General features: G+C 49.7%; 1 protein-coding gene across 1 annotated transcript in view; it reads right to left on the bottom strand.

Moving 5' to 3' along the window:
• The window catches only part of LOC147706458 (uncharacterized), a 78,273-nt gene extending 62,976 nt beyond the window's left edge, over window positions 1-15,297 (bottom strand). Inside the window, exon 1 of the mRNA XM_086929084.1 lies at window positions 15,137-15,297. Coding sequence (XP_086785210.1) covers window positions 15,137-15,282 — 146 coding nt within the window. The 5' untranslated portion in view covers window positions 15,283-15,297. The remainder of the gene's footprint in view (window positions 1-15,136) is intronic.
• Between the last annotated feature and the right edge of the window lie 5,401 nt (window positions 15,298-20,698).

Genomic DNA, 20,698 nt, shown 5'->3' with positions numbered 1-20,698 from the left:
CGCCGAAAGTCTCACCGGGGCTCAGCCGAGGCGAGCGGAGGAGACCCCCAGCGTTTCTTGTGAATGCGACGTCCTAAACAGGATAAATTATAGGATTTTGTCGGGCGATCGTGAGGAGCTGCGCTCTTATGCGTCTGCCATCGAAGCCGGCTAGCTCCGCCCCCCATCACAAAGTATAAATAAAACTTATTAAAACGACGTTCATTAAGATCCAAAGAACTGGTGCTACAATATAAAATCCAACACTTAGGTGTATTTTAAAAAAAACAGCCTTATTTAAAGCTGTGGAACAAAACAGTGTGATATAAAAAAGTATATTTTTGTAATACAGCTTCCAATTCCTGCCAGGTTTGTTGTGTTGAATATTATTATACCTTTATTACGACATAACTACTGTATAGCATATTGAAGCATGCAGGAGGAGTGAAGGAAATAATAATAATAATATTAAAGCTTGCAACGGTTACAATACTTTTTAATAAAGGATCGAGAAGTGACAGCCATTAACTTGTGAAAAGCTGGGCTATTAAAGAAAATGCTAACCTGGTTTAACCCGATGGGTCTTCAATGAAAACTGAACATTGTTTCCTGTCAATATTTTATTTGCAGAAACTCTTCACAGAAGTCCAGCAGTGGCCTTGTTTCTCACCACTGAACAGCACAGTCCAGTGAGCTGACTGTGCACGACCAATAAAAGAATGTACCCTCCTAATGCTGATCCAGCCATGACATCTGCAGCAGACCCGGACTCCACCCTCCCCCCAGGGACAGCCTTAGGCATGTGCAAGCCTTGCACCTGCACAGGGCCGCCAAACCCCAGGGCCCGCAACGCCAATATATATCCTTAATATAATAATCCTCTGAGGATGGATACATATTTGCGTGGCGGCACCTGGAAGGGATTTAGCGGCCTCCGGCTCTGTTCCACTTCCAAACACCCTGACCCCGCCCTCTTCACTGGCCTCCGCGCCTGCGTTCCTCCGGGGGCCCCCTACCTACGCTCCCTACCCAGGGCCGCCATGGGCCTAGAGCCGCCCCTGCTCCCCCCTCACAGGTTCGCACGCCGCCTGTACCTAGAAATTCATGGCTTTACGGCTCTATAAGAACTATTAGCCCGCTTGTGCCGGGGAGCAGAGGGCCAATAGCAAGATGTAAATGCAGACCCAACTGATTCGAAAAAATAGCATTCTAATACCTTTATATCTGTTGTCTCCATGAGTTAGTACTAAGATGTGTTCTTTTAATGTCACACTGTGCTTCTTCCCTGACACATGGGTGACTTTTGGCTGATGTTTCTAAATTAAACTGTCCTCTAACCACTGCATGTCCCTGAACAGAGTTTGAGCGCAGTTCCAGTACAACACGTCGTTATACTGTGCAGAGCAAATAAATGAAAACAAACACACAATTACAGGAGCATTTTTTGAGAAAAGGAAATGGTTAGTCCAGAGTGGCTGTCCGGAATCCTAATTTATACATACCTTAGAAAAACAGATGCTGGCAGCGTAAAAGTCGTCCTGTGCTGGGCATGGGGCCGCGGACAGTGGAGGGAAGAGTGGTGGGGTGGAGTGTTGGTTAGGACATAAAGCAGGGGGGAGACGATGTAAAGATACAAGGCCACCTGTGTCTGGAAGCGAAGGCAACCTCAGGGGAAAACCCTGGAACTGTAGGTCCCTGGTGGGGTCCTTAGGCTGCCACATTACCCAGGATGCAAAGTACAGGCGGGTGGCTAGACCAGCAGCAAACAAGGGAAACAGGAATGTGGAGCGTGGGGTGCACTGAAGCACAGAGTGCTTGAGAAATGCACGGAGCAGGGGTATCAAGCATACAAAGGAGACAGTTGTAAATATACTAGGCCTGGGCAGTAAATTCCGTTCTGCTAGCGGAATTTGGGTAATTTCACTTTTCGCGGAGAACGCAAAATTGCCCAAAATTCTGCGTGCCGTGACTTCGCAAACTTTTTTGCTTGTACGCGTTCTCAAAATGCACGCAAATAGCAATTGCGAACAGGAAAAAAGCATCGCAAACAAGCAATTCCGCGTGTTCGCGGACTTTCTGTGTGTTCGCAGAGATTTTTACCGTTTCGCTGACATTTGCGTAACGTGATTACGCAAATTCCGCCCACCCATAAAAAATACACGCATGCATTCCGTTAAAAAAATCCACAGCCTTCCAATTATTTTGCAGTTATTTAAAAGGCCTGCATTCCACCATGGCGTGCCTGCAAGTTTCGTCAACAGAGATGGTAGGAAGAAAGAGGCAAGGAGAGGTGCTCTCCAGACCATCTGCCCTCTTGGAAGCATGCTCTGCCGGAAACAGACGGAGGCACCTGGGCTTCTCTGCTAGTTTCAGTGAGCTATGAAATAAGATTTACAGACCTGTTTACACAAAAGTGAAAATACAGAGCGCTGGCTTCCAAAAACAGCCTGGGCTGGGCTGGTCTGAAAGAAAAGAAAACAAGCCGAGCCTGGGAGCTGTCTTTTGTTAGGGTTTAATGTGGGAGCAGATGTTCGAGGAGCCACAGGGCAAGAAGCACAACACCAGTAGTCCCCTAAAGAACTGACATAGAACCAAAGCGTAAACATACAGTTATCAGTCCCAGCTCTGTGAGAGGAACGAAAGAGCAAAAGGAGAGTACAAAGAGGCAGGACTGACCACTAGAAAGCATGGATTTTTTAAAGGACACTGATACAGACCAATGAAAAGCAGGGGGAATGGCTTCAAGCCCAAGAGAAGTATATACTTAAAGTATATACAAGAGTTCTTGAATGCTCAACCTAACAAGAATCCCGTAATTGTTGGGGATTCGAAACGCGTTGGCTGCTGAGTGTGGGCGGAGGTAGAACAGGATGTGCCACGAGGGGACTGAATAGAAATGATTTCCCCCTTTTTCTAGGTTTTCAACACCCTTAAGTAGGATATGCATCCCCACCCTCCCACAGGCAGGACAGAAGGCATGTGTCTTTGAATGAGCAATTGTCCGCCTTGTGTTTTCAGTGCAAATGCAGGTCTGGTTTAATTTCAGGCTGGCACACTTAATTTATCAATGTTTGTCTTGTGATCATTGGTTTGCTGTATATATTTTTGTCACAAATAACGTTTGGTATTATGTATGTGTTGTATATATTGTCTCACAAAAGAAATGGTTCTAAATCACGTATACAAATGTGTCGCAATTGTGTGATTTACTAATGTGGTGTTTCATTTTAAAACACATGTCCAATTGATTTATCATTGTCTTCTTGAATTATCAAAACTAAGCAGAATAAATGCTCATAAACCTCAGAGTTAGTGGTCTCAGGTTTGTCGCGAATATTTAAAATAAACCTCCCTTGACACCTTTCTGTGATTTCAACATTTGGCTGGCCCAGTCTGGGACTACAGGACCCAAGCCTTCCTTGTTTTCACTGGGCCTAAAAAGAAAAGCAGGTAATGGGGCAAACTTGTACCTGTTCTGACACAGAGGGACTGTGCTTGGCTGTCCGCACACCTTTCGCCCTCACAAATTCCAGAGTGAGGGATGCAGCCTTAGTGACTGTACTTTAACTTTACTACGTCTTTCTTCTCATTGAGAATCACATCACAGCCTCACACGAGAGTCCACAGCAACACAACAGGACGAGAGCTGCAGCAGGAAGCAGGGACAGGGCTGTCAATGGCACCAGCGTACGGTAGCTATGAGCACTTGAGCCGCAGGCCAGAACTGGGCACAGCCAATGTACCCTTCATAAATCCATGTATATTTCTTTAAAAGTTTAATTAGCATTGTACCCCTGCCAGGGGAGATTTCCACCCTTGGATACTGCTGTTCCCTAATACCAAGAGTTATTACACACTGAGTGACACCTTCAACCAGACATGGCTTTTCAACAACAACATGTTGCTTTCTGGGACTTGTTGTTTAGATTTTCATACTGATCATTTTGGGGTACATACATTCCAGCTTGCAAAGTGCTTTTGGTTAAAAAGCCTTTTCTGGCTCAAAGTTTCCAACAACAATAGAACAACTTGTTCTATAATTGCAACATTTACCAAATGACGTGTATCATGTTGTACACACGCTCTTTGGTAACTATTGCAAATTCAGAACAAGTGGAGCTAACAGGAAAACACATGACGCAACAGGGCCGTGATTTGTAAGGAATGAGATACCCCCAGTCTTACATGGAAAGGATACTGTAAGTCAGGTTAGAAAAATATTTTGTACCACTTCTGATAGGCTCTCAAAATCTATCAGAAGTAATTTAGGAAGGATGTCTGGTATTTGAATAGATACCACCCTTCTATTTCCACTATACTATGCGCTATACTCTTTCTCGCCCAAGTCAAACTTCTCCAGTTAAGGCTCATTCCTCTCTTTTTTGCATCTATAATACCTGTGCTCCCGGTCCCCATGAGCAGTTTTCACCAAACCTAAGACAGATGGTGCTCAGTGGGCAATTTTAAGCACGCTCAATGTGAGGTAGATTGCTGAAATAGATCAAAGGTTATGTGGGGTCCCTAAAAAGTTCTTGGTTTGGTAAAATATTCATCTAAACATTTTTGGAGCTATAAACCAAAAGGAGTGTACAGTGTTAATGCTCCCACTACATACCTGCATATCTATGATTGTTTACAATCACTAGGGAAAAACAGAGAAACTCATGGTGACGTATGGGAAATGAAAAATGTGCATGTGCTGTCTTACGCATGTGCAGTGGCAATCGATAATCATCTGTTACAAATGTTTGCGAACATTTGAAAAAAAGAATATAAAATACAGAGCCGCGGAGCAGGAAAGCTGGAAGGCTCGGGAGAAGTTACTCTACGAAAGCCCCTCACACTCACGCGCTCCCGGCTTGAATAAGATCACGAGGGTGAGCGAGATCCCTGCCCTTGAAAGGTTGGTGGTAACAAAATGAAGCAAGTATTGGCAAAGCCAATAGGTCTCTGCAATACCCGAGCTATTGGCCTTGTCAATGTGAATGTCTCTTAGCCATGTTGTCTATCCACCCATCTGCTGTTCAGCATGGCTGAAAGTCACTGAAGGCCCAGAATCATAGGATAATGAGCCAACGCAGAGACTCTTTGCCCCTCATGTTGAGTTTATTGTCCTGCCCCTCCTAACACGAAAAATTAGCTATGACATGGCCTGCGCTGACCAGATCATAGCACTTTTTTCTGTGACTTTCAACCATGCTGAACAGCAGATGTGCTGCTAGACAACATGGCTAAAGGACATTCATAAAGTCAAGGCCAACAGCTCAAGCATCACTTAGATCTATTGACTTTGCCAATCCTTGTTCTGTGTTGACAGGATCTTACGGAACAAATATGGAAGTGATAGTGAGAAACAGTTGAGGTTCTTTGAAGTAAATTGGGGGTGTGGCGTAACGGCCAGAGCTGCTACCAGGGGAACTGAGGGACCTGGTTCAAATTTCGAGGTCGACTTAAACAGTTTGTGATTCTGGGCAAATCACTTACGCTTCCCCCAGCGTATGAGAATGAATGTGTCATTGTGTATGGTAACTGGTGAGCACTTAAAGTGCTCCAAAAGCATTGGCTGGTGTTAGCACTATGGCAAGATGGAGGACGGAACAGCGCTCCAATACCATTGGATCGTGTAAAAAAATAACATTTATAAAAACAGCAGCGACGGGGGAGGTAGTGGGGGAAAGGGTAAAGCAGGGAAGCAGGAGGAGATGGCGAGGTGGGCAAGCAATGATAGGAGAGGGCAAGAGAAAGCAACAATGAAAGTGTAAAAAAAATCCTTAATGGAAGCAGGATCAGCAACAAAAATGGATGTGTCATTGTGGAATGTAACTGGCGAGCACTTCAAGCACTCTGCTACCATCGGCTCATGCAGAAAATTACAAATAAACAAGCGCTGTTCGAGTTTTAAAAACTTTTTAAGAAATGCATTTGCTTATGTACAAGTGAATGCATTTTAGTTGCATGTGGGCATGTGTACAAGGGAGACAGCCTGAAAACACAAGTCCTCCTATGGAGTGCTTGAAAACAAAGAAAAAAATTGCTTGGCAAACCAGGATGTGCTATGGCAGTGCCAAACACAAGCAGAGGGCAAGACACCAGCATGCCATGACAATTGGAATAAAAGAAAATGAGAACGATGCTGAAGTTTACCAATGGTAGGAGATGGGCTGTAAGCCCTCAGATGGAACACAACACGTCTCTTCGAGACAGCGTATGTGCTGTCTAGCCGAGACCTAGAAACAATAGATTTCGCAAAGTCGAAATCTACTCTCTTTGCCAATGCTATATGTGTTTAGAAACTACTTTATTTACCTGTAACCACAAAATATGAAACTCAGGCCGAGACTAGGGAGATGATATGACGTCCTTTCGGGAGTGGGTATAGTGTAAGGGCCAGAGCTGCCAAGTATGGAGCTGGGAAACTGGGTTCGAGTTTTGGGGTCGGCTTAACATCCTTGATTTTGGGAAAATCACATTCTCGCCATACCTACAAAAACAAATGCATCATTGTGTAAAGTAACTGGTGCTAATGTAAAGCTCTCCAATGCTTTCCGGTGGTGTTGGTGCTATATGAAAACTGCACAAAAGAAGTAACTGGTGCCTATGTAAAGAGTTCCGATACCTTCGGGTGGTGTTGGCGCTACATAAAACTGCACACAAAATAAGAAAAATAGACTCAGTAGAGGAGAGGATATGTGCAACTGAGTTCAGTACGGTCAAGCAGTGACGGGCGGGAGGTGGATGGGTAACCAACAGCAAATGCAGGCAGCCACGGGGAGATTAAGTGATTTGCCCGTAATCACAAAATGTGGAACTGAGGCCGAGGCTAGAGAGAGGATGTGGCATAAGGGCCAGAGCTGCCAACTATGGAGCTGGGAAACCGGGTTTGAGTTTCAGCGTCAGTTTAACATCCTTGATTCTGGGAAAATCACTTAATCTCCCCGCGCCGACAAAAATGAATGTATCCTTGTGTAAAGGAACTGGTGCTAATGAAAAGCATTCCCATACCTTCAGGTGGTGTTGGTGCTTTATAAAACTGTACTCAAAAAACCCAGAAAGAATCAGTGTTAGGCTGGTTTACAGTAGTGAAAATGAGGAAATACATTGCATCGGCAACCACAATGAAAGGACTACTTTTGCCATGGACACTGAGGGGCAGGCAGACCTTCATGACATTAAGACTCAACATGCCTCAATTGCAGGGAATTCAAGTTAAGCAACATTGGTGCATGGAAACACTACAGGTGAATGTGAAAAAAGTTAAAAAGTGTCCTGGCGGGAGAAATTGGAAGAAATAGAGTCCCACCCTATGAAATAAGAAACAACAAGTTAAGACAAGTACAGTTCAATGATTTCACACGGGAGAAATGTGGATATGAAACTGCAGCAGAAGACTCGGGTACTTTAGAAGCTCTGACATGCCCTGTGATAATGCATAACGAATTCCCTCGAGGTCAGATTTTCCAGCCATACACCATTACCAAAAGACGACGCGGTGTAACCATGCACACATACCTAGTACCCACACGTGCAGAAAATAAACAGAGACTACACGAATGCCAAGTAATAGCAGCTGTGCACACATCCTCCATTCAGCAAGTCAGTTATACACTAACAGGGCTTTACAATCCAGAACATCAGCACTCTCTAGAACAGGGGTCTCCAAACCGGTCCTGGAGGGCCGGATCCATGCCAGATGTTTAAAATTACTACATGTATCTCAATGGGGATATCCAAAAAATCTGGCATGGATCCGGCCCTCCAGGACCGGTTTGGAGACCCCTGCCAAAACAGACTACAATGGGGGGTTAAAGCAGGTAGGGGGTGATTTGTGTACGGAGCAAGCACCAGGAGGTGTGACGGAGTAAGGAGAGATGGGAGGGAGGAGGTGGAGGTGGGGAAAACAGAAAACAGGAAAGCTGTGAGGGCAGAGGGGAGAAGTGATCTGTGGACGGGGCAAGCACCAGGAGGGGCATGGGAGCAAGCAGTGATGGAAGGGAGGAGGAAAAGGGAGAAAAAAGCAGCAACGAAGGGAAAAGCAGTGACAAGGGAGGGGGTGATCTGTTGGTGGGCATAAGGACTGGTGGGAGGACACTGAGCTGGTAAAAGCATGAAAACTATGTAGAGTGCTGAAAAAGAAAGAAAAAAGTAGGTCCTAAAATGGTCTTAAAAACAGGAGCAGTGGATGTTAACAAGTACTTGGTCCATGTTCTGAGGGGAGGGCTAAACACACATGGGAGGCTTCTCCTCAGGAGTGGAGGAGTGTTACCCCGCCTGCTGCGAACACAGCAGGCAAACACAAATAAATAAACTGACATGTCAGTGCCATTTTATTTATGTGCCACCGCACCGGCTCACACTGTGTACAGTGCAAGGGTGGAGGCTGGGCTGAATCCTGCAAATGCAGGATGACAGCACTGTGGTCAACAGTGAGCATGTCAGATTGGCCGACCGGCTTGCGACGGCCAGCCTGACATGCTCTCTGTAGACCCTGCAATCAGTGGCGAAACGAAACTTGAGGGGGCTCCCCTGCAAGGTACGTGGAGGGGTCCCCTGCGAGCTCAATCAGGAGCTCTCCGGTGGAAGTACTGTGCTTACTGTGCTGAGGGGGGCCCTGAAGCTTGCCCCCCCTCGCACTGCGGGGGCTGCGGGGCCTGTGTTATGACTCTGCCTGCAATCCAAAGGCTGTGATGCAGCCTGTCTAGGATTGCTGGCACAGGCATCCAGCCGCAAAATGAGCTCTGGGTGATTCTGCTCCCACCAATCCAGGAGCTACTTTCACAGCATGAGAGCAGCACCAGGATTTGTTGGAGTTGCCTTCCACAAGCAGGAATGAAGTCCTTCCTTTTCCTGCTCATAGGCAGCAAAGAGAAGTGCTGCACCGGTCATTCTCCCGCACCTGAATTTATAATGAGTCGTTCGCCTTCACGCCCACCATTTTCTATTTAAGCTAGCCACCACCGTGAACACAAGAAGAGGCTTGAAAATGCATGCCAGGGACTAATAGCGACAAGGAATATAAGACCGATGATCTAGCGAGCAAATGTGAAGCCTGTGAGTGGGCTGAAGCCCACAGATTAAACAAAACATGTCTCTTTGAGACAGTGCATGCGCTATCGAGCCTAGACCTAAAACACCCCAGTCCTGGCAAAGGGCAGAGAGCGATTTTTGACACTGATGCACTCCACATAACCTGCATCCTTGCCTGAGAGTGGGGGGTTCTTTAATTTTTCCCCACCTGAGTCCTCCTAAGAGTTCTGCACTCAGCACAGCTCTGGGGGCCTCGCATGCACCCACAATGGGGGATTGGAAGAGGGACCTCGACTGGTGTATGCACAGGGAAAAGACGGTCTACATGGCCCGAGGTTGCCCCCGTAAATGGTCTAATATTTGGGACCCCTGGACCTCGTATCGCGGAAATATAAGTATCCCACCCCGTAATATCGACTGTGATGATGTCCCTTCTCCATGACACCCAATGTAAGATCCTACTGCACTTGTGATTGTACTTGGTCTGCACAGTATCTTCCAATGTTTTTTTTCCTCTGTACATTAAGTTTATGTTGATACATGTTAATAAAAAGATATGTAAAAAAAAAAGAGAGTTCGGCACTCACCTTCATTGTCCCTAAGCAAGGCGAGTGTGCGAGGGAGGACAACGAAGCTTGGTGGCATAGGCGGTTTCAAAAACCCTCCCCAACAAGGGCCGGTCATTTTCTTGTACCTCCTCACTTTGCCCCCTGGAGCCCATCTCACATTTTCAAAGTGCGGGGTGCGAGCTGGTTACACAACAAAGCCTTGCCCAGGGGAGTGAATGTTTTGGCCAAGTTTGGAGCTGCCTGCTCAACTAAGGCCCCCAAAATGATTGTCCTTTAGTAAGGTCTGGGTGGGTTAAAAATGTACTTCCTCAAACCCATGGGCAGGTTGGGAATTGAAAAATAAACCTCCCTCCTCCGACCATGCTGGTTACAGACCACTGCCACACCTCATTAAGTAGGTAAAGCACTTAGGAAAAATAGGGGCTATATACCCCCTCTGCGCCAGGTGGCGGGGGATACACCCCATCCTTGTCCTTGGCTTAAACAGCATCCAAAAGATGCAAAAGTCCCCCAAACCCTAGTAAACCGGCCAGGCAGAGATATGACAAACACATCTGATCTTAGGCAAGGCAGGCTTAAAATGCTACACAGGCCCCACCAGCCCTCGTCCTTGGATAAGGCTAGGGGAGGGGAATATATCCCTGCCTTTGGGAAAGTCAGATGAAAGAAATAAACCCCCTCAGGCAAGGTGTTGGGGCTATACACCACCCAACCTTAGGCCAACGCAGGTATGTGTTAAAATAATCTATTACTCACCACTTGGGCAAGGTTGGGTCCACTATGTTGTAAACCCTGAATCCCCAACCACTCGCGCCTGACCACGGGGGTGAGATTACAACAACATCCCTGGGCAAAGCGGGGTAGGGGCATACGATGAGCCCTCGCCCTTGGGGAAAGCTGGGGAGGGGATTGCTCTTGGGCAAGGTGGGGCACAAAATGCTGCAAATGTTCACCCCCTGCCCTTGGGCAGGGCAGGAGGCGGAGAATATACCCCATGCCCTTTGCAAGGAGAGGGGAAGAAAGATACCTCACCTTGGGCAAGGTGGGATACCTATATACCACCCTAAAAGGAGCAATGAAATTGCCCAAAACATCCCTAAAGTTAAAAGGGAGTTAAGGTTCATGGCGGTGTAATACTGGCTATGGCACAAACTCTCCAAAACATGAAATTAACAAATTAAGGTACTACCTTAATATTAGCTCTGACCCCTGCCACATACTCTTACAAAAACCAAGGTTTTCACACACATCAGATTTTGTACAATATCACAAATTACATCTAACTTTAAAACATATGGGCATCCAGATGTGCAAGGCCAAAAATAGGTTGGCAAAAACAAAGAAAAACGTGCAATGTGGGATGGGCCAATTTTAGCCAGGAAATGGAAAGGTACAACGATACTTGGGCTTACAATCCAAGATGGACGTCGCCCACTCAAACACAATGGAAGCCACCATTTTGCACAGCGCACACAAACACACCGGGACAACATGGAGCCCACTATTTACCATTCCAGCAGAGAACCACACATACCATATCCACACCACAGCCAACCTTCATGCTAGTACCAGACATGATGATGGTGAAGAAACTCTGTTTTGGAGACAGCTTGGACCTTAACTGGGGAGAACAGTTAGGCAGGCTCCCCAAAGGGGTGCAGATGAAAAGCTCTGCACTCCTGGACTAGACTCCAGCTGCAAGCACTGTCAGTCTCATGGTTCCAAATAGAGAGGGCACTTGGCATTTTAAGGGGTATCTATGGGCCTACAACAGGGCCTTCTGGTTTCTACAAAAACCAGGAAGGACATTGAGCATCCCCAGCGGGGCGGGCTCGCGTGTTATGGAGCCCACTGGGGGGAGAACGCAGGGTAAGCCAGACCAACATGTAAAGATGGGAGGGCACAGCTTTCCAAAGCCCAGCAGAAAACTTTCATCCCAACAGGTACAGTCTGAGTGAACTCTGACCTCGGTCTGGCACAGCCTAGCACAAAGAGAACAGATGGTGCCTCTTTCAAGTGACACCAGACAGGAGTCCCTGGAGCAGGATATCTAGGTAAGCCAGTGTGTTGGCAAAATGCCGGAAGTCACATGGTTTTGAGCAGGGTTAGGGGGGCGGGTGTGGTGGTCTTTCAACCCCAAATCCTCTGCCCACCCGACTCATGTCAACACATAACACTACTCTTCAGTGCCCCGCCAACCTACATTAATGCCACAAATCCACTTACCTCCATGCAGCCATCTACCTTAGATGACCGTGTGCAGGGGAAGGGTAGGACACACTAACGTCTGTGGGTACCGAAGTGAGCAAGTACTCACTTATCCCGTGAACCAGGGGCGGCCTTAGGCATGTACAAGCTGTGCACCTGCACAGGGCCGCCAAACCCCAGTGGCCGCCACACCAATATATATCCTTAATATAATAATCCTCTGAGGATGGATACATATTTGCGAGGCGGCACCTGGCAGGGATTTGGCGGCCTCCGGCTCAGTTCCACTTCCAAACACCCTGACGCCCCCTCTTCCGTGGCCCCGCCCGGACCCCCTCTTCCACGGCCCCTACCTACGCTCCCTGCCCAGGGCCGCTATGAGCCTAGAGCCGCCCCTGCGTGAACCACCTGCCCTCCATACAATGAGGTAAACTAAGGCTGCAGAATCTAGTCCTCAGGGGCATCCATAGCAGACCGAATGAAGGTGCAGTGGGAAGGCTGTAGCCCCTGGGCTCGCCGGGGCTGTCTGCATCAAGAGGCTCGAAGTTAGTCTATGAATAGCACATCATATAATTCAGCACCATACAGGCAAAGAAATGATGGAGTGTATTCTAAAAACATACTGCAGAGGCCTCAAGACACCTGAATCTCTCCTATCTGTAACCAACAAAACCTCCTCCCAGGGCACAGCCACAGCCCTTCTCACTGCAGCCACCACAGCCCTTCTCACTGCAGCCACCACAGCCCTTCTCACTGCAGCCACCCCAGCCCTCACACTGCAGTCACCCCAGCCCTCACACTGCAGCCACCACAGCCCTCACACTGCAGCCACCACAGCCCTCACACTGCAGCCACAACACCCTCACACTGCAGCCACCACAGCCCTCACACTGCAGCCATCACACCCTCACACTGCAGCCACCCCACCCTCACACTGCAGCCACCACTGCCCTCACACTGCAGCCACCACTGCCCTCACACTGCAGCCACCACTGCCCTCACACTGCAGCCACCACGCCCTCACACTGCAGCCACCACACTCTCACACTGCAGCCACCACAGCCCTCACACTGCAGCCACCACAGCCCTCACACTGCAGCCACCACACCCTCACACTGCAGCCACCACAGCCCTCACACTGAAGCCACCACACCCTCACACTGCAGCCACCACACCCCTCACACTGCAGCCACCACAGCCCTCACACTGCAGCCACCACAGCCCTCACACTGCAGCCACCACAGCCCTCACACTGCAGCCACCACAGCCCTCACACTGCAGCACCCACAGCCCTCACACTGCAGCCACCACACCCTCACACTGCAGCCACCACTGCCCTCACACTGCAGCCACCACTGCCCTCACACTGCAGCCACCACACCCTCATACTGCAGCCACCACAGCCCTCACACTGCAGCCACCACTGCCTTCACACTGCAGCCACCACAGCCCTCACACTGCAGCCACCACTGCCCTCACACTGCAGCCACCACAGCCCTCACACTGCAGCTACCACACCCTCACACTGCAGCCACCACACCCTCACACTGCAGCCACAACACCCTCACACTGCAGCCACAACACCCTCACACTGCAGCCACCACTGCCCTCACACTGCAGCCACCACTGCCCTCACACTGCTACCACCACAGCCCTCACACTGCAGCCACCACAGCCCTCACACTGAAGCCACCACAGCTTTCACACTGCAGCCACCACTGCCCTCACACTGCAGCCACCACAGCCCTCACACTGCAGCCACCACAGCACTCTCACTGCAGCCACCACAGCCCTCACACTGCAGCCACCACTGCCCTCACACTGCAGCCACCACCTACCACCTAGGCACCTCTAACTGCAGCCACCACTGCCACAAAGTGGGCCTACAAGGAGCCAGAACCATAACCCGGTGAAAGTCCTTGGAGGCATAAAGGAACAAGCATCGGCAAAGGCAATAGGTCTCGCTTAGGAGATGTATTTGCTTTGGCATACATTTCTGGCTATGCTATACTGTAAAAAAAAGCGCTAGATGCATCTGGTATGTAATTTTGTAGTAGTGTGGCACAACAGATGTGTGTAAATGCAAAATGAGGCGAACACTGTTATCAGTCCGAGAAGGATTTGTAAATGAAGAGTTGTGCAATATGTTTCTAGATAGCGCTAATGTGCTTTTTTAAGAAATGTAAAAAACAAACGGTCGAGTGGGTTGGGGATAGGGGCACTCTTAAGCCTCTCCCTCTAAGCACTATTACCCCTCATTTTACTGTGACACACTCACGGTAAACGCTTTGACCCCCCCCCCCCCTCCCCCTCTCTAGCTGTAAGTGCTTTAACCCCTCTCACGTCACTTTCACTCTCACGTAAACACTTTGACCCCCCTCTCTAACTGTAAGTGCATTAACTCCTCTCACGTCACTTTCACTCTCTCACTGTTAACACTTTGCGCCTTCTCTCATCACTAACCCCTCTCTTTTCTTGTCGACCCCTCATTATAAACACCCCTCTCTTTTCTGACTGATCCGCCTCACTGCACCCTGACACCTCTGACTTCGACACTCTCAAGGTGAACACTTTGACCCCTAACTTCGGCCTCCTCTTGCACCCCTTTCACTGTTGGCCTTTGAGCACTTTCATTGCACTTTGCGTCCTCCATTATAAACACTTTGACCGTCGTTTCTCGCTGACCCGTCTCACTCCACGTTCACACCTCTCACTTCGACACTCTACAGGTACACACTATGATCTCTTCTAACTGGAGGCACTATAAGCATTCTTACTATAGCACTTTGAACAATCTCTTTTCTCGCTGAACCATCTCACTGTACCCCATCTCCCAGCACTTCGACCACTGTCACTTGAAACACATTGAACCTTCTCTTTTTTCCTCTCCCTTCTGCACTCTGAACACTATAACTCTTAACTGGGAGCACGGTAACCATTCTCACTGTGAGCACGTGTACCCCATCTACTGTTCTACTCCCTGCACTTTGACCTCTCTTTTCTCCTTAACTCTTTCTCACTGCAATTATTTTGGCCTTTTCTCACTGTAAACACCTTGACCCCTCTCTTTTCTCATGGACTCTTCGCACTTCACTTTGACACTCGTGAGGTAAACACTTTTTTATCCCCTCTACCTGTAATCACTATAATCCCTCTCACTGCAAGCACTTTGACTTCTCTCATTTTAGACACTTCGACTTATCTCACTGCAAGCACTTAGAGTAGGCCTGTCTCACTGCAGGCACTTTGACTTCTCTCACCGCAGGCACTTAGCCCCCTTCCCCTGCAGACGGCAGTGCCCGCCTATGCCCGTAGGCCCGGGGCCCCCCACGCCGCGGGAGGGCGCGGCTACTCACATGGTGGGCTTGGCCGGCACGGCGGGGGTCTCGCTGCTCATGCTCCCCACGTTCAGCCGCGAGGCCCGCAGGAAGTTGAGCTCGGCGTAGGTGATGTCGGTGTCCAGCTTGCCGGTGCGGGGCTCGCTCTTCTCGCGCCACTCCATGGAGGCCCTGCGCGCAGTGCCAGCCTGTGCCCGCTGCTCTGCCGCCTGCCCTCCCTGGAGGCGCGGGGCTCCGGGACCCTCTGCGCCCCGCCCGCCCGCCCCGCAGCGGGTTGACACTTAGTTGGGGACACGATGGTCCCCGCACTGAGCGCTTTTGTCTTCTCGCTGTTGTCCAAACATCCCAAGGTTAGGCGCTTCCTCCGGCTGCCTGCTAAAGTGGTTACTTTCTGGCACTTTCCCTCCACCTCGTTCGCTTCTGTCCTTGTCTGCATGTTTCTTCTTTCTCCCTCGTTTCTATTTGTTGTACTGCTTATTTTTTCCTTCTCTTACTTTCTTTTCCCTCCCTCGATGCTTGCTTCTCTTTCATGGTATTAATTTTCTTTCTCCCTCACGTCCCATATGCCCCTGAAAGTTTCTTTGAATTTGTCCCCTCCCTCCTTAAGTTACATTTTCTTTCATTGTTGTGTGCCTCTCCTTGTCGGTGCTGGAAATGGGAAAAAATGATACTCCGGGAACCGACAACTTTGTGGGCAGAAAAGGGGTGGAATCAGAGGTCCCAGGCAAGAGGGGGTGCGGTGCCACGCGCAGCAGGGAGTCTGCGAGAACCCGCCTATCTGAGAGGGCGCGTGCACTATTTGTACACTCTGACCCTAACTAAATCGACAGCAAGCTAAAAAGTCAGGGACTTAAATCACAAACCGCAGAGATATCTGTGCATCCATCCATCCATCCATCCATCCATCCATCCATCCATCCATCCATCCATCCACCCATCCACCCACCCACCCACCCACCCATCCATCCATCCATCCATCCATCCACCCATCCACCCATCCACCCATCCATCCATCCATCCATCCATCCATCCATCCACCCACCCACCCACCCATCCATCCATCCATCCACCCATCCACCCATCCATCCATCCATCCATCCATCCATCCATCCATCCATCCATCCATCCATCCATCCATCCATCCATCCATCCATCCCCGGGAATACAACTAGTAAAATAGCTGAGGGGGCTAATGCACCTGCTGTAGATTAATCAGTGCAATCATTAATTAAAACCAATGCAACATCCGTACATAAGCATGTTTTATATATATACAACTTTGGCTAATTTTTCACGAATCCCCATGCAGTGGCTGGCCATAACAGTACTAAAAATGAAATTCGGTAGTCAAGTTGCAACACAAAAGAGGTACATTAGTACAAGCCCAGTGTAGTGTTCTCAAAAATTGCATTATGTCCTTTTTCATTAAAAATACTGACACTTATTATATTAAAAGGAAAGCAATCAGGCCACATTTCTGACACATAAAAAAAAAGTTAAATGAAGATGTTTTTTCTTCCCAGCTTTACTCTGATATGATACTTAGAACATTCCCTAGCGGCATCCTTACACCTTTCAGGACAAAAGATTCACCTTCAAGCTCCCCTCGCACACCTACAAATCCCTCTACAACACTGGACCTGCATACCTCAACCACCGCCTCTCCTTCTACACACCCACCAGACATCTCCGCTCCGCCCGACTGGCCCTGGCTACCATCTCACTGACCCACAAGACCATGGCTGGAGGTAGATCCTTCTCCTACCGTGCTGCTATGTCCTGGAACTCTACCTCTACATCTCAGGCCATCGCCATCACTGCCTCACTTCAAGAAGGACCTCAACACCTGGCTCTTCGACTGAACTGCAGAACACCCCCCTCTGCCCCCATCCCCTGGGTCCTTGAGACTCTCGCAGGTGATGAGCCGCGCTCTGTAACCCGTTCGCTGCACGCGTCGGCCAACGGCTGTCGCGAGCACTACCTCCGTAGTGCTGCGCACGTCTGTTTGCTGACACGGCCTCACCCGCGCAATAGAACGCCCGCACCGCGGTTTATTTTGCACCGAGGTTAACGGGTAAAGAACCCCGATTGGGCAGTAGCTAATGAAGCGCACAATTGATTCCGTTTACAGCTGCACAGCCTACAGTTACTCGACTTATTATCCTTCTAACCACTAGGACGTCTCGTCTGGATATTTTTTGCCCACACTCTGCATTCAATGACTTTTAAATGATGTTGTTTTGTCAGTATATTGTATGAGCCGATTAATGAATCCGTGTGTGTCGTATGTTGCTGCTCTGTCAAATCTATGGCTCGGGAGCTTAAAATCAACTGGGTATTGCTTTAAAAGCAGATCATGTAGGGATATGTCCTGCTGTTGCAACAAGCTCAGAAATGCCTCCATCATCATATAATCTGCTGAGCCATGGATTGTCCTCAAACTTGTTCTCCACTTCCGGTGGCCATATTTTGGGTGGCAACTCTCTTCTCGTATGTTGAGCACTTCAGAGAGCTGCAGTATAGAAGCTGACCAGTGGGGGCACAAGTGGGCATCTTTTCTTCAAGCCACTACACCAAATGTGCCCCATTCCCCCACCCTTACTCAATCAATCAAACAGGCAAATTTATAAAGCGCGCTACTCACCCGCTAGGGTCTCAAGGCGCTGGGAGGGGAGGGGAGGGAGGTCCGCTACTGCTCGAACAGCCAGGTCTTGAGTTGTTTTCCTGAAGGAGAGATGGTCCTGGGTCAGCCGTAGGTGGATGGGGAGAGAGTTCCATGTCTTGGCCGCCAGGTAGGAGAAGGAACTTCCTCCAGCGATGGCTCTGCGAGTGCGTGGGACGGTTGCGAGGGCGATCTGGTCGAGCGGAGCTGGCGGGTGGGTGTGTAGAATGTGAGGCGGTTGTTGAGGTACTTGGGGCCCAGGTCGTGGAGAGCCTTGTGTGCGTGGGTGAGGAGTCTGAACGTGATTCTCTTGCTGACGGGGAGCCAGTGCAGGTCTCTCAGTTGGGTAGAGATGTGGTCGTGGCGGGGGAGTTCAGTTTCAGGCGGCTGGTCTTCATCCACTCTGCGACGTCTTTCATTCCTTCCTGTAGGCTGGCTCTGGCGGTGGAGTCGTCGTTGGTGAGGGAGAGGATCAGCTGGGTGTCGTCAGCGTAGGAAATTATGTTTAGGTTGTGTTGGCGTGTGATGGCTGCAAGGGGACTCATGTAGACGTTGAAGAGGGTGGGGCTGAGCGAGGATCCTTGAGGTACGCCGCAGATGACTTCGGTGGCCACGGATCGGAACGGGGGGAGGCCGACTCTCTGGGTTCTTCCGGCGAGGAACGAGATGATCCACTCCAGTGCCTTCCCTTGGATTCCGGTGTTGCTGAGGCGCTGTATTAGTGTGCGGTGGTATACTGTGTCGAATGCTGCTGAGAGATCCAGGAGGATGAGGGCAGCTGTTTCCCCGTTGTCAAGCAGGGATCTGATGTCGTCGGTGGCTGCGATGAGGGCGGTCTCGGTGCTGCGGTTAGCTCAGAAACCGGACTGCGAGAGGTCGAGGGATCCGTTCGTCTTGAGGAAGGTGGCGAGTTGTTTGTTGACGGTCTTCTCGATGACTTTGGCAGGGAAAGGGAGGAGCGAGATGCGGCAGAAGTTCTTGAGGTCCGTGGGGTCCGCGGTGGGTTTCTTCAGGAGGGCGCTGAGCTCGGCATGTTTCCAGCTTTCCGGAAAGTTGGCGGTGGCGAAGGAGATGTTGATGATGTCCCGGAGTTGGGGTGCGATGATGGAGTCGGCCTTGTTGAAGACGTGGCGAGGGCAGGGGTCGGTTGGGGAGCCGGAGTGGATGGTGTTCATCGTGTGGGTGGTGTCTTCGGTGCTGTTGCATAGAGTGGTGGTGGGGGGCGCCGGTTCGGTGGTTGGGTGCGTGGTCCGTGCGCCGAAGCTGCTGTGTATATCAGCGATTTTGCGTGGAAGAACGAGGCGAGTGAGTCGCAGAGGTCTTGCGAGGGTGTGATGTCGTTGTTGCAGGCGCTGGGGTTGGAGAGCTCTTTAACGATGCTGAAGAGTTCCTTACTGTTGTGGGTATTGTTGCCCAGTCGTTCTTTGAATGTTGTCCTTTTGGTGGTGCAGATCAGCTGGTGGCGTTTTTGAGGGCTGTCATGTTTTCTGTAGTCTGGTCGTGGCGCCAGGTTTTCTCGAGGGTGCAGCAGTTTTTCTTGGAGGTTTTGAGTTCGTTGTTGAACCACGAGGCTTTCTTGCTGCCGGGTCTGCTGGGAGGGTTCTTCAGTGGAGCGAGGTTATCGGTGCAGTTGGTGAGCCACTGTGTGAGGTTGCAGGCTGCTTCGTTGGGGTCCGTTGTGTTGGCGGGAGGGTTCTGGCTGAGTGAGGTGGTGAGCTGGTCGGCGGTGACCTTGCCTCAGCTTCTGCGGGGGACCTGTTGCGGGTGGTGATGGGTCGTGGTTCTCCTGAAGTTGAAGTGGGCGCAGCTGTGATCAGTCCAGTATAGTCCGGTGGAGTGGCTGAAGGAGATGTGTTTGCTGGAGGAGAAGACGGGGTCAAGCGTGTGGCCGGCGTAGTGGGTGGGGGTGTTCACCAGTTGCTTGAGTCCGAGGTTGGCGTGGTTGTCCAGCAGGGTGGTGGTGTTGTCGTTGTTGTTCTGTCGAGATCCTACTGGCTATGAGGTCCCGGCGGCGCTGCAGGCAGGGACTACAGAACAACAAACATGGGTGTTCTCTGGACTACAGGTCCCAGCATGCCACGGGGGCCAAGTACGCAGGAAGAAAGCTTCCCTGGGGATCCCGCCTATTATATAAGCACTTCCTAGTCGGGGGTAAAGTGCTTGACAATCTATCCAGGTCCTTTGGAAAGCGGACGCTTTCCTTCCCACTGGATTTCATCCCGTCTCTGTCCAGAAACGCCGTTAGAGGACTTCAAAAGATTCCTCTACCCGTCCATCAATCACTGTGTGTTCCGCCGCAATTGCCCACAAACTCACGTCTGAGTTGAAAGCGGCCGGCTGCAGCAATCCCGAAGGCTGGGGGAAAAACGCCTACCGGCTGGAGGCGCCAGGTATATCGAACTCCGAGACATTCAGAAGCGGAGACACTCTTCCATCCCTGCCTCATTTACTTGTTCCTTGTTTCGGGGGTCTAATTAAAAGCAAGACTATTTGCAGAAGCGGAACTCGCATTACTCCTTTCATTAAAGTACTACGTGGATGCCACGCAGCTTTTCCCTGTAATTCTCACCTGTGACTTTGAACCGGCTGGGGCTGTGCGTGGAACATTGAGCTGTGAGACAACAGCTACGCACTGTATTAGAAGCCTCTTCTGTGTTGTGCTAAGTAAACAACAGTGGAGGGCTACCTGTATCGTTTATAGGAGAACCAGAAGACAAAGGGGGCTTTAATTAGTCCTTCCCAGTGGCAATTGATAGTAGAGGCTATGGTGCACATATTGGTAATTATCTAGACCACTATTAAAAATAACAGAGTGATTGTGTATTGCCAGTTCTCCTTATATGTGTTTTTACTCTTCTTCTGTTGTGTTACATGCAGATTGCCAGCAGTTCTCCTAGACCAGAACTAAGAAGTCAGGA

This window comes from Lissotriton vulgaris, chromosome 7 (assembly GCF_964263255.1).
Source record: "Lissotriton vulgaris chromosome 7, aLisVul1.2, whole genome shotgun sequence".
NCBI lineage: Eukaryota > Metazoa > Chordata > Amphibia > Caudata > Salamandridae > Lissotriton > Lissotriton vulgaris.
This window is presented reverse-complemented; position numbering and strand designations above follow the sequence as displayed.